The 23,287-nt window shown below is 32.6% G+C and overlaps 2 protein-coding genes across 2 annotated transcripts in view; both read left to right on the top strand.

The window, feature by feature from the left end:
• The window catches only part of LOC149241203 (17.8 kDa class I heat shock protein-like), a 178,731-nt gene extending 156,119 nt beyond the window's left edge, over window positions 1-22,612 (top strand). The window contains exon 2 of the mRNA XM_089373912.1: window positions 22,469-22,612. The gene's annotated coding sequence lies outside the window, so the exon portion shown is untranslated. The remainder of the gene's footprint in view (window positions 1-22,468) is intronic.
• On the top strand, window positions 17,384-22,612 carry LOC149241204 (18.1 kDa class I heat shock protein-like). The gene is made up of 2 exons (XM_089373913.1): window positions 17,384-17,662; window positions 21,748-22,612. The coding sequence occupies exons 1-2, from the start codon at window positions 17,557-17,559 to the stop codon at window positions 22,146-22,148; spliced, it is 507 nt and encodes a 168-aa protein (XP_089230039.1). The 5' UTR covers window positions 17,384-17,556; the 3' UTR covers window positions 22,149-22,612.
• Window positions 22,613-23,287: the final 675 nt, after the last annotated feature.

Here is a 23,287-nt window from a genome sequence, read left to right as displayed (position 1 = left end):
TCAAATGCCAAGTACAAGCAACGACATGATCAACATCGGGTGCCACACAAGTTTCAGGTGGGCGACAAAGTGTGGTTGCATTTGCAAAAGGAATGCCTTACTGGAGCCTATGAGAAACTCAGACCACTCCGATATGGTCCTTACACCATTACCAAGGTTTTAGGAGACAATGCATTTGAGCTCAGCGTTCCCCCATTCCTTGGCCTACACCCAATGTTCAATGTGGACCGCCTGCGGCTATACTTTCCACTATTATTAAACACATCCGACATTGCAGAACAACTCACACCAACATAGTTAAATCCATATTGCATGGAACAAGCTGAAACTGATTAGATCATGGACACGCAAATCAAGCACACTCGCCAGCAGAAGATCCAACTGTATCGAGTTGTCAAAGCAGGCCAACTCTTTCACCAGGACAAGTGGCTCACCAGGGACCAAGTTCAACAGAAGTTTCCTCATCTCATGGAGGAACTCAACGCAATGGGGACCATTGCTTCCTAAGGGGGGAGGAATGATCCAAGTGGATATTGGTGGCCACCCGCCAATTCCACTTGGACACCCACCATTGTTTCTTTCAGTTTTTCAATTTCCTTAATTATAGCACAATTTACTATTTTTAGCAGTTTTTCGGGTCCTAAACATCTGGAGCCGTTTTGAGGCCCTAAACGACATTTCTTGGTTAAAATGGGAGCAACATGGGTCCATGGACCGATGTTTCTCATCCCAAAGTTGTAGTCCTCGGATATATCTTTCTAACGAGGTATTGTGCGTGTCAAACGGAGATCGTATGCAAAAGTTACGACCTCGGGAAGTTGATGTACCAATTTACCCAAAACGGGGCCTATAGTTTGATGCTTCATCTCCTAGGGTTAGGTTTTTGGATGTTTATGGTTTTCCATTGTTTCTCAACAATAAATAGGCCTTCAAGCCTCATTGTAAGACAATTCAGAGACATGTAGCCGCCACATCTCTCCTCAGAGATAAGCTACCATCGCCCGAGCTAGTTTATTTCCATTTCTGTTTGTAAGCATATTTCAATATTTTACATTAATGAAATGAAGTATTATTTTTGTTGCATCTCTGTATTTATGGTTATTTCTGTAATTTGTTGTGTTTCTGTTTAAATCTGGATCACTAAAAAATATAGTGAGCTAAGGGTTGGTGTGACCCATGTCGGGTGCGATCCTCGGGTGACTTTGACGACTTAGATGCGCTGGGTCGCGACTCCTCAAGCCAAAATTCAATGCTAGAGGATCACAGAGAAATTGACAAACAAAAATAAGAATTATTAAAATATGTTTTTAATACAATAATAAGTCATCTTAAATTGAAAATAAGGAGAAAAAACTATAATTCATGAAAATGGAAACAATAGAAAAAGAAAAAGAAAAAAAAATAAAAATAAAAAAGTTAAATAAAAAGGAAATAAAACTTAAAACAAAAAATTAGTAGGGTGAAAGCATGAAGATGGGTTATGCTTTTGGGCCAAATGTGGCGATGAAATTTCAAGTTTTTCCTCTTTTATCAAATTGCACCCCTCAAAATTCATATAAGAATTATGAATTTTGATTCGGAGTAAAAAGACAACATGTAGAGAATTATGTTGTTGTCCTAATGATATTTTTTGCAAAAATATTTAGTGTCGTATAATCTCTCAATTTTCCATTAAATGCAATATATGTCCTTGAAAATTTTCACAAAACTTAATAGATATGTGTGTGTTCACGTAGCATAACTTAGTCGAAAAAGTGTAATTTTAAATATATATATATATATGAACATGATCTACATGGAGAGAACTAATTTTTTCATATCAACAATTTATTTTTTTGTGCAAAATTATTTTTTATTTTTTATTTTTCGAAGTTAACGAAGTAGTATTTCAATTACGTTTAGGAGACACATGTTTTCACGTAAGTTTTTTTTTTACTCTTTAAATAAATTGAAAATCCAAGAGTACCCTTTTGAAGAGGACTTGTAAACGAATATAGTGGTATTTTTTGAAATTTTTTTGTTGTGTATATTTTATGTTATTGATTTTTTATTGAACTCCTTTGAAATTGTCCAAAAAAATTTCAAGTGTTATGTTTAAAAGAAATTATATGAAAAATATCATATGAACTCAAAAGTGTCAAATTCATAGTCCATTGGATAGAGGATTCTTTCACGAATCCAATGTGATCAACTCCACCACTTAAGGACAATTTCTACCCGAAATTCGATAGGGTACAAAATCTAGTTGCAAAGAAATCTGGAGAAGAGGTGCTAAAATTGCCATTTTTAGGACTCCAAGAATTCGATCGAGCGCTTAAATTCAAAATTAAAATTGCTCGATTGAGAGTTCAAGAAAACCTCAATTGAGCGACATATGTGGTTAACCAGTGGATCGATCGAGCCATTAAAAAGCTAACCCGCCAATGGCCTTACCAACTTTTTATTAATGGCATTAATGGTGCATCATATGTCTTTACGACTCGATCGAGCCTATAGCTTAATCGACCATATTCTTTCAACAAAGAATTTAGTTTCTCAATTTTATTGTGCAAAAAAAACAACAAACATTCTTTCATATATAAATAACAGAGCGTGGAAATTACACAAAGATTCACAACAAATATGGGAAATTAGAGAATTGGATCTAGAAAATGAAAGAAATTTCCATCCACAGAGGAAGTATGAGAGAAAGCTAGAAAAAGAATGAGAAAAATACCTCAGACATTAAGAGAACAAGAATTCCATGCAAATACATGTAATTCAAATTGTCTCACTTCTCATATTACTTGCTCCATATTGTATACATTAAGAAATATGATTAAAAACCAGAAACAAATGGAGAATGAAATAATAAAATTAAGATAAAATAAGCATTGAAAGTAATACCATGTAGTTAAAAAATGAGATGTAACAACAACTCAAGAAAACCATTTGAAACCATATAAATTATTGAAAACCACTTGAAACCATGAAAATTACTGAACACTACTTCAAACCATGGTTTATTGGAATTTTTTGAAACCATTTGAATTCATGCATTTTATGAATCACTTTGAATTGTAATGGTTTAAGATAACCCACTAAAACTAAGGATGTGATTTAACCAATGAAAACCATTGGAACATATTCCATATATTATTTACATGAATTACAATTCATGGCAAATTATTTACAAGAGGGATTAGCAAAAATTATTGTCAAATAGGTGCTCCAAAACCTATAAACATTAGTTTGATTAATGTTTGATATCTAAAGTAGGAGTTAAAAGAGAGAAAATGTGGCAAGATCTACAAGGAACATGAATATCCCTACTTCCAATGTGCATGAACTAATAAGATATTCTTTGTTAAACATATATTTAACAACATCAAAATTTCATAGCATTCATTATTATATATAACATTTAATGGTTCTTTGAATCCTAATGATGATCCCTACCTTTGAAAACCTCACAAGTTTCTTCTTTCAATTCTCACAAGAAGGTTATGAGATATTTTTTTAAAAGACCAAGTTTTTTAAAGACATACAAAGTGTAGTGTAGATTCGTGCATTCACAAAAAGGAGTGTATTATTGCATATAACTATAATACTCCATGGAAGACTCATGTGATTAATCAATATTAAATTCAAAAATATTAAATGCAAAAGAAATAAATTAGCATGCATGTTTTGATGATATGCTAGAAATGTTTACAACATTAATCTTCTTAAACTGCGACAACTTAATGTCGATTAAATTCATCTAGTTGTTTCTCAACAAATGTAATCTTGAAATAGATTGCAAAATATGGTTCAAAAGTAAAAAATAGTTCTTTATTTTAAACTTTGTCAAGATTTGATGAAAATAATAGAAAACATAAAAGAAATTGGATGTGCATCTTTTCATGTGCATAAAAAAGGTTCCTTGTAGAAATATATAGTTTTTAAAATCCTCTTACCCCTCCTTGTGCCCTACTTGATTCTTAATATGGAGTTGAGACATCCCATATGGAGAACCAACTTAAGCACATCATAACTCCAAATCTATCATGAGTGGAACAAGATCAAAATTTGATCTCTATCAACCAATGATAAATATAAAGTTATAATAGATCTTTTATATATTAATTATAATATATGCATACATTGAGAGATATGACAATTAAATATGTTATATGAAAAAAAACCTATATTTTTGTGAGTTAAGTGAAATACTTCAATAACATATGTGTGTGTGTGGATAAAGCAATTAAAAGTAAAAAATTCCATAGGGTTAAAATATTTGAATGATTTGTTGCTTATTATGAGGGAGACACTAAAATTTCTTTTATGTTTAATGTGGATTTGACATATAGCATATTAAGAATTGATGTAAATCCATGTGAATTTCAAATTTGAAAAGTATGTTACTAAGTGTGACATAAATGTGTAATTTCTTTCATACTCAACATGGAATTGGCACATGGCATATTAAAAACCAACATAAATATATCATCATTCCAAATATCTCTTTTTATGTAAGTTAATAATGTATTTCCTCAAAAAAGCATGCAAATCAAATACATTAATCCATCAATCAACCTAACCATGTCACTGAGTAGGTGGTCCCAATCTACCCAACATGAAACCGAATATTTTAGTAATTTGTCCAAAATTCTAACAATTTTAACTATTCTAACATGAAAAAGTATCAACTACAGTACTGTAAAAGAAAATGTTGTAAATTGACATGCTAAAAATCAAGATTTAGAAGAAGTGACTAGTGTTGGGTCTTTAATATTGTAGCTTGGAGGAGCTCGAGGAGTAGGATCACATTGGAGGTGGAACTTGATATGGGCTAGTTGCGCATCCATTCTTTCTAAACAAGTCTCTAGTTTCTATGAAATCGTTTGACATCCTCTATACTGATAAATATATTATATCTTTCTTCTTGTCTATCCTTTAGCACCCTTCCCAACATGGTCCTCATTTTCCAATACATTGATAGCGCATGGAAGTATTGTTTCGTTCTTCCCTTAGTGTGTCCAGCGTCAAGAATCTAAGTGGAAAAATCTTCAAGGATAAAGCTTATCTTTCTCTAGTTGCTATGGATTCCAAGTGGCCAATATCATTTCAAGTTTCAAGGAGTTATGCTTGAGTGGTAGTTTGCAACAACCTCTTGGGCTTGTTGTTGGGGTCGGTTATGTCCCTAAAGGCCACAATCACCTCCGCCATGACTACTCTGCATTCTTTGTCACTACATATCTAACTGAGATAGATTGGACCTATGATCTACACAGGGATAGTTCATGACATAAACTTGAAAGTGACTACGTTACAAAGTCCTAGCTAGATGTAGGTTAAGGAGCTTAGAAGACAGGAGGGTCAGAATTAACAATAGGGCTAGGAGGAACAAACCACAAGAAGAAGGGTGACAACGAATGGAGTGGATTAAGGGCTTCAGAGCAATAGGCTTGCTATGTAGAGAGACACGAGACCACATGTACAATTGAAAGAACATAATACAACCCAAACCAAACACAAACACCTCTAATCCCGCACTAGAACTCAAAGAGAAATCCAAGATAGAAATTTACAGTGATTTGTATAAAATAAAGAGTTACTAAGAAGAACACGACAAATGTTTGAATGTGGGGACTTGAGGAAGGTTTAAGAGTGAGGAGCATTGAAGGAATGAGGGATGCTTGAGCTGCAACCTACAACTGTGATAACACCACCTCTCTCTATTATTGTTTAGTAACAAGGAGCTCTCTTGTTTAGCATAATGTATACCGCCCAACAGATGGAATACAGGGCCATGATGATAAATTTTCTATCCAAATTCATTTCCTTAAACACAACATGGATACTTAGAATTAGTTGTAAAATTATATTAATAATCCTTTCAACACTTCAATTTTCCTCAAGCCAAGCCTCATGTAGTGAAGGAATTGAGTTATTCCTTTCTCCTCAGCACGCTAGATAGACAAACTAACTTGAAGTCACCTTCTTGCCATAACTCATATAACTTGTCTTCATTACTGATCACATACTTATATATACATAAGAACGACCAAACCAAACCTAATATTTAATATTTTGTGAATGAAAAACTCATCTTCCAATCCCATTACTCTGAAAAAAAACATATTATTTCAAACATAATTCCAAACATAACATATGCTGAAAAAAATCAAATTTTATTAATTAATCAAAATATATACATACTTTATTTTTAAACTCTCAATTTTTATTTTATTCAACTTTTACATTTACAAGTTTAAAATAATATTAAAAAAATTTATAATGAATATAAATATATATTTATATTATACCATGTTATATAAAATTCTATTAAAATAAATCACTATCTTTGCCACATTTAATGTGTATCTAGGGAATCAATCACCACAAATAAAACAATAGTAACCGTGGCGTGTATAATTTTCGATCATAGCGTTACTTGATATAAAGTGGATTTAAACGTAAATAAAGCATTGCTTCCATTTCATAATAGAACTAAAAAAATGTTTCCTCAGAAGTAATAAATTTCGGAGGAGATTATGATTTTTTGTTTATTTAAAATATAGTTATATCTATATATATAAACATTGAAAATATTTAAGTTTAAAAAATATTATTAAAAGTTTTTGGGAAAAAAATTGGGTAATAGATTTTTGATTTATTTCTCAGATGGTTTTATCTATCATTACAAAACAAAAAGTTTTGTGAATAAAAAGAGTGACCAAAAAGTTTTGTGAATGGAAAGAGTGACAAGTATTTTTATAAAAGTAAAAAAAACCAATATCTATTAAATTAAAAGTTAACATTAAATTTAATTATTTGGAAATAATATTAAACATATTATTTTTAAAATTTTCTAAATTAAATTATTTTAAATATTTTTAAATAAAAAACCTATTTTATTTATTAGTTAAAATGGTTTTTTTTTTTTTTTTTTTTTTTTTTTTTTAAATAAACTTGAAAATACTCATTGGCGTCAGATTCCGTCTCGTCTCGTCCCTCTGTGGCAGGAGCTACACCACCACATCATCGAACATCAATTCCAACATCCGCATCATTTTTTCTCGGTATGTAGCATATACCATATGGCCATACTTCTTGAACAATGTGAGAGGCTAGATGGTTCTGGAGAAACAATACCTAATTACTTAGAGGATTACTTTCCTACATGGGTCAGTGTTGAGAACACTACAGTGATGGATGAGTCAGTCACCGTGGAGGAGCTGCTTCAAACACTAAAGGAGATTGCTAAGGAAAAGAGTCTAGAGCCTGATGGATGGTCTAGTGAATTCTTTATTCACTTCTTCGAACTCATGGGCCCAAATTTGGTCAATATGGTGGAAGCAATCAGAATGTCCGGATGAATCCCAAGTGCAACCAATTCCACTTTTCGAACTCTTATTCCTAAGAAATCGAATGCTCGGCCTTTTAAAGATTATAGGCCAATCTCATTATGCAACTCTGTCTATAAGATGATGTCTAAGATTATCGCTAACCGTATCAAGAACATCATCTCTCCACATATTTTGTTGGAGCAGTTTGGATTTTTCTTAAACAGGAGAATCCACGATGCTATAGCCATAACACAAGAAGTTATTCACTTAGTAAAATTTAGGAAACAAAACTCATGTTTAATGAAAATTGATCTCATTCGAGCATACAATTGTGTGGATTGGGAGTTCCTAACAATGGTCCTATATATAGCCAGTTTCAACCACAGGCATTCCAATGGATCATGTGATGTGTCAAATCAACATCATTGGTGGTTCTCATCAATGGGGAGCCCACAATCTTTTTCAAAATCAATAGAGGACTCATACAAGGGTGTGCATTATCTCCACTATTATTCATTCTAATAATGGAAGAATTTCGAAGGGGAATTAATGCCAGGAAGGTTGTTGGAGAAATCAAATGTTGTAAGATATCTATAAATTTTCATCTAACACATTCACTGTTTTTGGATGACATTATTTGTGCTAAGGTTGTTAGTACCTCAGAATGGGAAGTTTTCTTCAACTTCTTCTAGAAATTTAACAATGCTTCTGGCCTCAAAATAAACAAAGACAAATCATAGATAATTTCTGAGGACACAGATTCGGTGGAGATTAAGAAAATTGCAGTAATGTTTGACGTTAAGATCCGCCCTTTGTCAGATGGATTCAAATACTTAGGTTGTTACTTAAATCCTTGTGGATATAGTAATTTTAATTGGGAGTGGCTTGGTCTTAAATTTGAGAAGACATTATTTCATTGGGACCATAGGTGTCTAACTTTAGGAGGAAGGGTCATCATGATTAGAGCGGTCTTTTAGGGTATCCTAGTATACTGAATGCATCTCTTCCACATTCCCCAAGATGTTATAAAAAAATTGAATCCATTGTGACAAAATTCCTATGGTCCGGGTTGGGATCCAAAAGGGTGATTCAACTTGCTGGCTTGCACCTAATTTCTTGATCAGTGAAAAAAGTTGGTTGGGGCATCCTGAATATTAGAACCTTTAATCTTTATCTTCTAGCTATGAGGTTATGGCATATATTCAGGGAACAGGGACTTTGGCGGAGTATTATGATGGACAAAATATCCATCACAGAGGTTTGGAGGAGTGGATTAGTGATGGAACCTTTTCGAAATACAATAAATAAAAAATGTGGATAAGTCTCAGGATCGTTATTCCTTGGCTTAGCAGCAACCTTAGTTGGGTTGTTGGAGATAGGAAGAAGGTACTAGTGGGATTGGATGTTATCAAAGGCATGTTTGGTTTCCATTCTCTTTCATATCATATCATATATGCTCTAAATCAGAGGGGTTTTTCCAACTTGGAAAGCATTGGGAGAGGCCCCCAAGCATTATTGACAAATACTTTCTGGCCACATGGATGGGAAATTTGGATCCCAGACTATGTGGGGGAAGAATGAGAAAAATGTCGAGCTAATCTTTGTCAGGCTAGCATAACCATGTCTCATGGTCAGGACAAATTGGTTTAGGGGGATCATATTGTTGAAGGCAAGATTGCAGCTTTAGAATTCTATGAACACATTACTTCACGTGTGCAATCTCTCCCCCATGTTGTTCTCTTTGCACGTTTGTGGACCTGGGATTCCCCTCACAAAATTATATGTTTCTCTTGGCTAATGTTCTACAACCAAATATCAACCTGAGACACCCTTATGAAGAAAGGCATGGTGGGGCCTAGTTGTTGTGCCCTACGTAAATCAAATTTGGAGGACATCAACACTTATTTATTCATTGCCCCTTCGCAAGGGATATTTGGAAAGAGGTTTGTTCTCTATTGGGGATTGAAGTTGGTGGAGACAATTCTTCAATTGTTTCTAGGATTAGTTCTTGGGAGCGCCATTCCAAATCATAGAGGGCTCTTCCCCTATTCATATTTTGGGGCATTTGGCGCTCCATGAATGAATGCATTTTTTAAGGTATTTCTCCTGATGTCAAGTTATCATCTCTTCGCATTGTTTCCCATTTTCAGGAAACTGGCCCTTGGAGTCCTAAGGAATCATCTAGGTCAATTAGGTTGGTTGACTTGTCAAACTCTTTTCCAACCTATTTTTTCGATGGGCATCTGCTGGAGGACGTTGTGGTTGTGGTGTCTCTCTCCACATCAAGCATGGGATGTCCTATCGTTTCAGATGGTTTGGTGGCTTCAAGGACAAATGTAGGGTATAATTGCTTGCATTATGGGGGGCCTTACAAGTAGCACAATGGCTCAGCATTGATAACCTCTTGGTAGTCGAGGATTCTCTCTCAATGATATGTTAGATCCAAGATTAGAATTCCTTACAGGTTCCCTTACTTTTCAATTGGATTTAAAGAATATGAGTTCTTAAGGACCTCTTCTCGGTGATTTCATTCCAGAATGTATTTAGAGAAAAAAGCATCGAAGCTGACTCCCTCTCCAAGGTAGATGCACTTTGAGCTCATAGTGGAGGCGGTTGTGCACAATCAAGAAGTTTTTTTGTTTAGTTAGTTTTACTATATTGTTTCCTGTGTTCCAAAGGTTTTATGTTTATAACAGGGACACATCATTTTTTTTTTATTTTGCAGTTAATTCTCTCTGTGCTTGACAACAAATGGTGATACATTGACTTAATCATTTTGGAATCATTATGTTTGTTGCCCTGCGTAGCAACAAGGGGGTTAAATAGTTTAGTAATGGTGGATTTTGGATTCCTTTTGAATTATAGTTGAATACTTTGGACAAGAACTAAGGACATGTAAAACATTTTTCTCTAATGGAAAGTGTTCTGTTTTTTCCTCCTGATAAAATAAAAGAAATTAAAAAAATAAAATTGCAATTAAGATGGATCTAGGTTGGTCTATTGTTATTGAGGAGATAATCTAAAGATAAATTTAATATTTTTTTTAGAATTATGAGGATCAACAAATCTCTTATATTATACCTAAAGAGATCTATCCTCTTTTTTAAATGTTTATTTAGTTTCAATTGTTTTACTAAGGTTATTAGCCGATGTACCCTCCATTTGAAATGTTTACTTTTTTTCACGAGAAAATATCAAACATTGATTTAAATGGAAATAAAGTTTACATATGATAAATATGCTAAGTTTATCAAAAGTCAACAATAACCATCACCTATCGCTAGATTGGAAATAAATTATCCCACAAGGATCAATATAGGATATATCTAGAGACTAATCCCAAACTTGAAAGACATACATCAACAAAGATATAAAAAGAGATTTTCAATAACAGATTCAAAAAAAGTGTTGAAAGTTCGGCGTGCCGAAACGTTCCATCAGATATCAAAGAAAATATATAGCATGTAGACATAAACAGATACCTGTCCACCATACCATACCATGTACCGCGAAGTAGCCTACCCCCATGAATCTGTCATGAGGACTGGAGAAAACTTGCTCAGAAAGACTAGAACCATATATGCCCCTGAACCCTTATGTAGCCCTTCTTTTGACATCCCATCAACCGAAAGGTTATGTTCTCGAGGAATATGTGAGAAGGAAACCGCTCTAAAGAGGCCTTTTAACTTGTGTATCAGCTACTCGAAGGAGACTTTAACTTGTGTATCTACTACATCCAGTGGCCCATAAGCAGAGGAGTGAATTTTGTTCCTTTGTTGATCTAGTCTATAGTGACTTGTGAGTTTCCATATATATATATATATATAAAAAGTGTGAGTTATCGTGTGTATATATGTATATATATATATATATATATATATATATATATATATATATATATATATATATATATATATATATATATATATCTATATATATAAATAAGTGTGAGTTGTCATATATATATATATATACAACTATTTTTTGTCAATTTTTCAATAGGGAAAATTATTCTTCATCAAATATTTGAAATTAAAGATGGGTCCAATCCTTAGGCTTGGGCACTAACCTCATAGACATGTACGATAAATGTTGGGTATCAAATATTGCATGTGATGTGTATGAAAAAGTGTAAGAGGTGTCACATCATGGAAAGAGACTTTAACTTGTGTATCTGTTGCATCTAGTGGCACATAAGTGGAGGAGTGAATTCTATTCCTTTGTTGATCTAGTCTATAGTGACTTGTGAGTTATGACTGAAGAACTATTTTTATTGGTTTGAAATGCATTGGCCAAAAAATTCTCTCATGTGATTTCTACCGAAAGACTTTGTTTAATTCATTATGGATCACAGAAGCTTGAATACAAAAACTATTTTTATTTAAATTTGAAGCACTTTTGGAGATTTTTGTGGATTATATGGCACTGCAATTTATTTTTAAAGAAAATGTGAAAGAATGGTCGAGAAGTAGTACTTGTGGGAGAGGAAAAGTCCTCCCTAGTCCTTTTTTGGACCACAACATGTATATTCATTCCTAATTAATATAAATATATATTGTTTCCATATATATATGAATGATAATGATGATGATGATGATGAACGTCTACTAATACCAATATGGTCTATTGGACCTTAAGAAAGTAAAATATTATTTCAGATTATTTAACATTTTATTTCTATGATCGAAAAGAAGGGAGAGGAGTGTTCCTAGGTCATTGTAGTTTTGCTGACTTAGCAAGTCAATAAGGTTGGTAGTCTGGAAAATATTTTGAAAATTAGGACAAATGTGAGTAAGAGTGAGGTAATCCAAGAGAAAGTTCTTTTCATCTTCAGTCCTTTTATTGTCACAAAGGTGACAAACACTTTCATATATATGTTGTCAAGTTAAGAGATCTTCCTCAAGTCTAAGCTTGAGAGAAATCTTCCTCGAGTCTAAGCTCGAGAGCTAGAGTGAGGTTGTTGGTACTAAACTAGCCCACAAGTATAATCACTCATGAGTTTACAACAATAAGAAATTATAGCTCAGCATGTCACAAGTAGAGATTTCAAACTGCTTGGGGAAGATAACAACCATTTTGCTCAACCACCCAAGAGAACCCTAATTGACGAAAATTTTGGGCATTAGGTATTTCCCAAGGAAGAAATTTAGCTTCCCTCTAAGCCCGATGGAAAGAGAGAGGTTGCTAGTACTATGCCAACCCTTAGTATACACTCATTTAATAGCGCAACAAATTTACTTTATTCCAAAGAAACAACATGTCAGCTTAGGAGACTTGAACCTAAGTGGGGAGGATAATAAGTATCTTGCCCAACCACCTAAGCCAAACTCAATTGACACACACACACACACACATATATATATATTAAAATAAATAAATAAACAAACCTTTTTTCCCTCAACGTGAAGATAACATGTAACATCCAAAAGAAATATTAATCAACTATAAATAAAATATTTTAATATCCACCTTTAGCAATATAATTGTATATCAATTCTATGACATTTATAAAAAATATTAATAAAAAAATAATAATTTTAAGCCATAAATGAAATATTTTCATGGCCACCTCAAGTGAGTTAATTTTATATCACTTTCAATATATACAAGGAGAATATGTAACTAAAAGTAAAGAAAAACTTACTTTCTCCACAGGTGTTTTCGTACTTTGTAGTACAAAGGAGGTTTGTAATGATTAAATTCTTAATATGGAGTTGAGATGTCTCATATTGACAACCAAATTAAATACATCATAACTCCAAATCTATCATGAGTGGAACTAGATCAAAATTTGAATCCATGATAATATAAAGTTAGAATAGATCTTTTATATGTTAATTATAGCATGAATACATACATTGAGAGATCTGACAATATAAACTATATTTTTGTGAGTTAAGTGAAATACTTCAATAACATATGTGTGTGGGGGGATAAAGCAATTGAAAGTAAAAACTTTCATATGGCTAAAATATTTCAATGATCTGTTGCTTACTATGAGGGTGATACTAAAATGTATTGCATGTTTAATTTGGATTCGACATGTAGTGTAATTTCTTTCATACCCAACATGGAATTGGCACATGACATATTAAAAACCAACATAAATATATCTCCTTTTATGTAAGTTAATAATGTATTTCCTCAAAAAAGTATGCAAATCAAATACATCAGTCCATAAACCAACCTAACCATGTCACTGTGTAGGTGGTCTCAATCTACCCAATGGGAAACCAAATATTTTTGACCACCTATCATTTCAGTAATTTGTCCAAAATTCCCACAATTTTAACAATTAAACAAAATGTTGTAAATTGACAGGTTGAAAATCAAGATTCAGAGGAGGTGACTGGTGTTGGGTCTTTAGCATTGTATCTTGGAGGAGCTCGAGGAATAGGATCACATTGGAGGTGGAACTTGATATGGATCAGCTGCGCATCCATTCTTTCTAAAGAAACCCTCTCATTTCTCTTAACTTGTTTGACATCCTCTAGACTGGAAAATATATTATATCTTTATTCTTGTCTATCCTTCAATACCCTTCCCAACAAGGTCTTCATTTGACAATACATTAATAAGGCATGAAAGTATTGTTTCGTTCTTCCCTTGGTGTGTCTAGGTTCGAGAACCCAGGTGGAAACATTTTTAATGATTTAAGAGTCCAAGAAAGATTATATTTCTCTAGTTGTTATGGATTCCAGTTGGTGAATCTAATTTCAAGTTTAAAGGGGGTACACCTGAGTGGTAGTTTGTAGGAGCCTCTTAGGCTTGTTGTTGGACCCAATTATGTCCCTGGAGTCCACATCCTCCCTCGCTGCGACTACTCTGTATTATTTGTCACTGCATATGTAACTAAGATAGTTTGGACTTGTAGTCTACAAGGGATAGTTCATGACAGAGGCTTGAAAGTGACTACATTGCAATGTCCTAGCTAGATGTAGGTTAAGGAGCTAAGAAAACAAAAGGTTCATAGTTAACCATAGGGCTAGGAGAAACAAACTACAGGAAGAAGGGTGGCAATGAATGGAGCGGATTGAGGGTTTCAAAGTAATAGGATCATCGTGGTAGAGGGATGCCATACCACATGTGCAATTGAAAGAACAAATTTACAACCCAAAATAAACATAAACGCATCTAAGCCCGCAATAGAATTTAGATAGAAACCCAAGATAGAAATTGATAAAGTTTTGTATAAAATAAAGAGTTACCCAGAAGAACACGACAAATGTTGAACATAGGGACTCGAGGAAGGATATAGAGTGAGGAGCACTGAAGGAACGAGGGATGCCTGAGGAGTTGCATCCTGCGACTATGATAATGCCTCCTCTCTCTGCTATTGTCCAATAACTAGGAGCCCTCCTCTCCAGCATAATGCATACCCCCCAACGGATGGAATACAGAGCCAGGATGATAAATTTTCCTTCCAAATTCAGTCCATTAAACACGACATGGATACCTAGAATTAGCTATAAAATGATATTGATAGTCCTCCCAACACTTCAACTTTCCACAAGCCAATACTCCTCAACTTTCCACAAGCCAATACTCCTACAGCAAAGGACTTGGCTTATTCCTTTCTGTCCAACACGATAGATGGACAAACTAGCTTGAAGTCACCTTCTCACCATAACCCATATAGCATGTCTTCATTACTAATCACATGCTTATGCGTGCATAGAGATAGTCACATTATCCCCAATATTTAATATCCTCTCTACTATAAAGTAGTGAATTCATCCTCCAATCCCATTACTTAAAAAAAAAAAACACCCCATCTCAAACATAATTCCAAATATACCTTCTACTAAAAAATAATAAAAATTAATTAATTAATTAAAATATATACAAACCTATTTAAAAATATATATATATATTATCATTTTTTATTCGCAAATTTATTATAATATTCAAAATTTTTAAAATGAATATAAATATATATTTACATTTATACCATGTTATATAAAATTCTCTTATTTAATGTGTATCTACGAATCAATCTCCACAAATAAAACAACCATAACCGTGGCATGTATAATTTTCAAAGAAATGCGAAACCCAGCGCTGGTTGATCGCGTTGCTTAATATAAAGTGGATTTAAACGTAAATAAAGCATGGCTTATATTTAAATAATATATATATAATTTTGATAATAAATTTTGGAGTACACATTTAATTTTTTTTGTTATTTAATTTACCTAAATAAATGAAAATTTGAAATTATTTAAATTAAATAATTTTACATTTATTATTCTTGAATTAATATAGATTTATTTTAACTTTGAATTTATAAAGTATTGAGAAGGATCAAATCTCTTGAGGTGAGTGTAAAATTTGAGAAAAAATTTGCACTTTAAAAGATTTGAGACCTTTTGGCATTTGATAGATTTGGGATTAAGATGGATCTCTGCAAGTTTATATATACACACATAAGATATCTAGGCTGGATCCATCTTTCCTCCCGCTCTACTCTCTCCCTCTCTCTCTCCCATAGCTTGAACGTGTTGTTGCAACCTTTGCACAATATAATGCCATGTACACTGCCTTACATATTTTATGCCATAATTTATGTATATGGTTGCAATATTCATGCATGGTTTTTTGATATTTGTGTAGTGATTTTTTATTCTTAAGTTAGAAAACATGCAAAAATAAAACACTTGAAAATAACTTATACTCAATTAAATAACATATCTACCATTAATTACTTCCCACCATAATTTAAACAAGTATTTGCATAAAAATAGATAGGAATAAGATGCAAAAAATATATGTACATAAGTTACTTCCCACCATTATTTACGTTATGCAATAGAAAAATTGTAAATGTGTAGACTTACTAGTGGATACTACACACAAAAATTTATGCAAATTCCTCTGTTTGAGTAAGCAGTTTACTTATCCACTTCAGATCACATCTCATTAGTTACTACCAAAGCAAGACTATAGGATGATAGACTTCAAATCACATCTCCTTAGTTACTACCAAAGCAAGACTATATGTTGATTTGTCTATCAACCATTATTTATTTACCATTGACCAATATAACTCATAATTATTTATATGACTTAATTTTTAATTTGAAATTGAAGAATAAACTCCCTACTAAAAAATTACAAAATAACAAATTAAATTTTTAATTAAACAGAATTATAAATATTTATATTAAATGACATAGCCTACCCATCTAGGCTATACTAAATTATAAAACAATATAACAAATTGATTATTTTCTCATTACTGCTTTTAACCTTTTTATGCGTACACATCTACCCTATTTTTAAATAAATTTTATTTAAAAAAACCATTTTTATTTATTAGTTAAAATGAGTTTTTTTTTTTCCTCGAAAACACTCCATGAAAAATGAGATGCCGTCGCGTCACGCGTCCCTTCATGGTAGGAGCTACGGCGATTCCTATTTCCGCCACAATTCTTTAATTAATGCCCCCTGACATGCGGGGGCATTAGGGAAATATAACGCGAGCTGAAAAAACTGGAGGTGAAAAAAAAACAGCTCGCGTTATATTTCCTTAATGCCCCTGCATGTAAGGGGGCATTAATTAAAAAATTGTGGCGGAAATAGGAATCGCCTAGGAGCTACACCTTAGCGTCATTGAACATCAATTCGGACATCCACGTCGTTTCTTCTCGAGTATGTAGCATATACCATATGACCACCATATGACCGTAGGCCATACTTCTTGAACAATGTGAGACGCTAGATGGTTCTAGAGAAACAATACTGAATGAGAAAGAATTAGGCGTCAGATCCCGCGTCCCTATGTGGCAGGCTACACCTCTGCATATCTAACATCAATTCGGACATCCACATCGTTTCTTCTCGATTATGTAGCATATACCATATGACCGCCATGTGACCGCAGGCCATACTTCCTGAACAGTGTGAGAGGCTAGATGGTTCTGGAGAAACAATTACATTGGATGCTTCTGGATGGATAGGGTCGAATAACAATAATACGGCAAAGTGAAAATTCACATGTTGCTGTAAGAATGGTCTGGAGCTTACAGCTGTATCCTCTTGCCAGCATTTCAGAATCATCTCGAACCTCTTGCGTTATAGAGTCGACTAGACGGTTCCTCGTCTTATAAAAATAGAAACTAACATCTCTCCTGATGTAGTGGGAGATCGATCTTGAAATCCAAACACTGAGAGATTAGAGTGTTGTTTTTCTCTATTCATTCCAATCGCATATATTGCAGTAATTCATTACTAGTTGAAAATGTCGATAATTCCCAGCTTTTTCGGCAGGAGGTCAGTGGATCCCTTCTCCTTGGAAGTATGGGATCCTTTCCAAGCAGGGATGGAATTTGACGGGCATTTTGCCCGTCATAAGGCCTTTCGAACGTATTTGATGGTTAGAAAATTTTGAAGACCGTTTCTTAAGACGTGTTTGGAACTGTTCAAAACGTATTTTTGACGGTTAATATTTTGCTGAAAACGTCATTAATACCCGTTCAAGAAAGTAGAAAGGAAGGTAGTAGACTAAGTTGCCAGGCGCTTGTTCTCCACGATATGGCCACTTGTCCGGCCTCCAGCAAGCCATCCTGTCTCTAGGAACGTTGGTATGTTTTTGTCATAGTACTATTGTAAGTGATAATTCTTATGTGTGGATAATTTTACATCCACCCCATGCTTCAAATTAAGTTCACAACAATGAAATTTTGACCTCCTGGGAAAGGCATTGAGGAAAACCTAAAGTAAATCCAGCCTTGCTTTTATCTTTGATTCTGCGCATTATTTTGTTAGCCAAATCGAAGAACGGACTTTTGGTGGATGTTTGGTTGCAGATTCTCTGCCATTTTTGAGCGTGTAAAGTCCGAGTTGAACCAAATAAATGATTTGCCGTCGTAGGTTAATTTAGTGGATCAATTGCAAATTTAAAGGGATTATATTGGTCTGTTTTGTGGAGATAGCCGGAAGTAACCACCCTTTGGATTCATCTTCAATTTTATGGGAAGTGAATTCCAAGAGGCAATGCACTACCAACAGCACCAGTGACGGGTTTGAAGAAATCTTTCCTCTGTTGTAAAGAACGGGGGCTTCCCACGAGCACTGCTTCAGGAGACCAGGGGATAATTTTCAAGATGTCATTGCGAAATGCATTGAGGTTCAGAGGAGGAAGGAGAGTAATCCCAAAGTCGTTACATCTCAGGCATGTCGGCCTTTACTAGAGTGGTCAGACTTTTTCAAGTCGTGGGAATAGAACCTGTTACATCCATTGGAAGGCCAACGACAAAAACTCGAGGGAAAAATGTAAGAGTAACTCTGACTAGATAAAAAGGTTATGGTCTGAGTTAACATCCCTGTGATTAATTACAATAAGTTTTAGTGGCTTAAAAAAAATGTCGTGCCTAAACCGGAAGACTCACACATATTATTTATATATATGTATATATATTCACCAGATAAATACAACTTTACACTGGCCCATGTAAACAATTCACCTGAGCAATTCATTGAAAGAAAAAATTAATTGGTTTTTTTTTAAATGGTGTATCTTGGGTTTAAGATGAATGCGATTTATTTGAACATTGGTATTTGCAAGTAGTAATGAATAATTGATTGTATGGAGATGCATTGAAGCAAGATTTTCATGCTTGTGTTGTTAGGGAAAATTTGGAGCATAAAGTCAATTTTTAATACATTTAAACTAAAATATTTATACAAATAATGATGAGAATTAGTGTTTTTAATTAATATTATAAGGTTTATTTGTTTTAATTTGAAAATTTTAATATTTATATTAAAAAATTATGATTTTAATTGAATTTAATATAAGAGAAATTAATTTTTTTAAACTAAAGATAAAAAAAGCATTTTAATTTATATATAAAATAGTGTTTTTCACCATGTCATACAATATCAAGCAAGATTATGATTTTTTGTTATTTAAAATAAATTTTGAATTCATTAGTAGATTTAACACTCTAAAAATTAAAAATCTCTGCCATATTTTGATTAAAATTAACCCAAAAAACCATTAAAAAAAAGTCATTTCATGGATAAGAAATAATTCAATTAGTAATCATAATCATCCTAACATATTTAGATATATTTCCCTAAATTGAATAATCAATAAAAAACATACATCAATGAAATGGGATATTTTTCTAATATTGTATTTGAGTAATGATTTTTTCATTTAATAAATTTGTTTTGATGTAAATACTATTTTTTTGTTACAATGTATATTTTAAGACAATGAGGATTTCTTTCTATTCTAAAATATTTGTGAGCAAACTGCTCTCCAATATGGTAGAGATGTTGTAATTTCTTTTATAACATTTGACTCCGTCAAAATAAAATTAGAAAAATAAATACATTAAATTAAAAATCAAAAATCAAAAAACAAAGTTAATAATTATAATGATAATTGTAATGATAATTATAATTATAATTAATAATTAAACCAACTTAGGTCCATCTTAAATGTGGATCTACCAAGTGCCTAGAAAGATCAAATCTTAAAAATCCCTTACTAAAATATTTGAAAGGAAGATCATTCAATTATAAAAACAATAATTACTTATTATTTCGATATATTTATTTTTAAAGTAAATATGTATTTTAATCCCAAACCTATTAAACATAGATAAGAATTAAAAATATAAAGAATCCAAAGCATAAACATGTTTATGAAAAAACAAAATTGAACTCCAACATGATATATTTCTATCCAGTATAATTAAGGTCAAAGTATTGCATTTGTATGTCAAATTAATCTTAAAAGAATAAAGTTCTATAATATTGAAGGCCCCACTACACTACATATTGGAGAATGAGATGTTTATTATATTTTTTGTCTATTTGTATTTCATATACCTAGGTGTCCCACATCTTCCCAACATTTTTAAAAATGCAGTAAAAGATGTGAGACATTTAGATTGGAGCATTATTCTACTATGGCATAGCATCTTTCCCTTTATGTTTCTCAAGATGCATTTAAATATGAGGAGATTCTTTTGCAAATATATCCAATCTCCATCTATATTTGGATTTAATGAATAGCTTCCATGCAACTTGACACATTTCTTTGTTTACATTATCATTGGAGAAATGAAATTTGGAAACTTGTAAGTTGTAACATCACTTTGAAACAACTAATAATTTTTTGTAAAATGAATTTCTCTTATTAGATGGATATGAAAACTGGACGTTGGTGGTATGTTCTTGTGCCCTTTTAGGATGTCATATATTTATGTTTTGTATCAAATATTATATTAGATAATGTAAAAAAGTATCTCCTAATTTGCATGGAACTTAGTCTTATTGGGAATCAAAACTTTTTGGTGGTATAATATAAATTGTTGTCTTTAAATGACACTTGACATATATGCAATGGATAACAATCAAGTACTCTACCTAGGATTTATTATATACTTTCAATAAGAAAAATGAACATGTTTCAAATGTTCAATATTTTTTTGTTGAAATCTCCATAATTGTAGTTGTCAAAGTATTATAATTTAAATATATTTAATTTTTAGTTGATATGTCTATAAGTTATATTAAAGAGTATAGTCTCTAAATAATACACCAAGATGAAAATTATTTTAAATTTTCAAATAAATTATTTTGTCTAAAAAGTAAACTAACTAGTTAGTTAAAGTGAGTTTTTTATGATTTTATTTAATGTTACTTTAATACACAATGGTTTTTTGTTTATATATATTGATTTTACTACAATTTGATGATAAATAGAAGGAAGGATTTGATGAGAGCATGCTTTTACCACATTTAATATTATAAGTGTTTGTTCTTTAAGAATGTAATAGTGGAGGAAATCATAACATAATCCTATAACATGATGTTATGAGATCTACAATGTCCATTTATTATAATTTTTTTCTTCTAATTTTTAAAAGGTTCAAATACTATACATTAATTGTTGTTAACATTAGTGTATATCTCATTATCCAAAAAAATGCTAAATAATAACATAAACCATATTAATTAATCTACTTTTGAGTTATTGATAACATTCAATAATTTTACTATGTTGGTCATCTTATATGTCCTATAATATATCCTTAGTTATATCTCATATATGCAAACTCTATGGCATGTCTGGGGCAAGGACAATTGATTTCAAGTTCCAAAGACTTTATTGTGAAGTTTCCATGCAATTTCAAACCAAGATTCAAGATTTAATAAGTCATTTGTGTGTTATGGTCATTTTGTTTTTTTCCTTATGATAAATATGTGAAAATTTAACATAATTATGTGATTGAAAAGTAATTTTATAATCAAACATTTATTGGTGAAAGGTTAATTTATTGTAAGAACATTACTCTTGAAGGGTAAAATTTTAAACATAACGTTTCTTGACGGGGAGCATAAGAACCCAAAACGTCAAAAAAAAATTATATGATGGGTAAAGAGAAATCCAAATTCCAACCCTGTTTCCAAGCATTCACAGATCTGGCCAGCGGGGGACCATCTGGGCAATTTGTAAGGGAAGCTTCTGCGGTAGCCAATACCCAGATCGACTGGAAGGAAACGCCAGAGGCACACATTTTCAAAGCTGATCTTCCAGGTTTGAAGAAAGAGGAGGTGAAAATAGAGTTGGAAGAGGGCCAAAGAGTTCTGCAGATAAGCGGGGAGCGCAGCAAAGAAGAAGAGCACAAGAACGACAAATGGCACCGCATTGAGCGATCCCGTGGAAAATTCCTTCGGCGTTTCCGGCTGCCGGAGAATGTGAAGGTGGAAGAGATAAAGGCGAGCATGGAAAACGGGGTGCTGACCGTGACAGTGCCGAAGCAGCCTGAACCCCAACCTCCGCAACCCAAATCCATCGAGATCTCTGGTTGACCTCTCACGCGGTATGAAGATGTCATGGAAGACGGGGTGCTGACCGTGACAGTGCCGAAGCAGCCTGAACCCCAACCTCCGCAACCCAAATCCATCGAGATCTCTGGCTGATCTCTCACGCGGTATGAGGATGTCATATTAGACCTGCTGTGGCCGTAGAGGAAGGTTACATAATGTGTAGATGTGTGTAGGAAGCGGTTCTCCAGTTGATAGAATAAACATATCCAGTTACTTCCCAGTTATTCAATCGATTACATTGTGCTTGTATGTATGTAGTATGTGTTGTATGTTTTTCAATAATATAATAAAAGGAGACGCAGGTTCAGGCTTCTGATGTGCTCTGTAAAAGTTTTTTCATTTTTGTTTATAAACTGACATGTTCCAGTGATATCAAACAATATGGACCATAAAGCACTCCCAGTTTGATTACATGTTAATAGAGTTTGTAAATTTTCATTTTTCCACGGGCTTCTCAATTTAGAGTGATGGCTAATGACAAGAACTCATGTTTCATAATGTATTCCTTACATGACTATAAGGAATTTGGTAACATTTTTATAAATACTCTTTATATTTAAATCAATCTAAATTTTGTTTTTCCAAATATATATAATTTAAAATATACACCCTCTATAGTTTAGAATAAAAACATATTTCACTTATAGTTTAGAATAAAAACAGATTTCACTTAAAGTTAATACTCAATTTTAAGTTTGGTATGTTTAAGAAGCACATATGAAATTCTTATATGTTTTTTTTCTATATTATATATTTGTGTGTTCTTTTCTTTTTTCAATATTTATCTTCTGTTTGTGTTTTAACTATATGAGCGTTTTATATATATGCTCTCATTAGTTTATGATAAAAACATATTTCACTTAAGGAGTTTATCTTCATAAAAAATATTTCACTTAAAAAGTTTATCCTCACTTTAAGAAGCCCATATAAAAATTCTTATATGTTTGTGTGTTTGTGGTTTGTTTTTGTTGATGTTGTATTTTGTTTGTTGATGTTGTAGGTTGGAAGAGATGTAAGATTATAATTATAAATATTTTAATTTGATCAAATTATATAATAATTAAAAAATAAAAAAAAATAAAAAATAAAAATAAAATTAATAAATAAAATAAAAAAATAAA

Source organism: Pinus tabuliformis, chromosome 8 (assembly GCF_031772625.1).
Source record: "Pinus tabuliformis cultivar Carrire ecotype Pingquan chromosome 8, CPIR1, whole genome shotgun sequence".
Taxonomy (NCBI): Eukaryota; Viridiplantae; Streptophyta; class Pinopsida; order Pinales; family Pinaceae; genus Pinus; species Pinus tabuliformis.
Note: the sequence above shows the minus strand (reverse complement) of the source record. Positions and strands in the feature narration are given on the sequence as shown.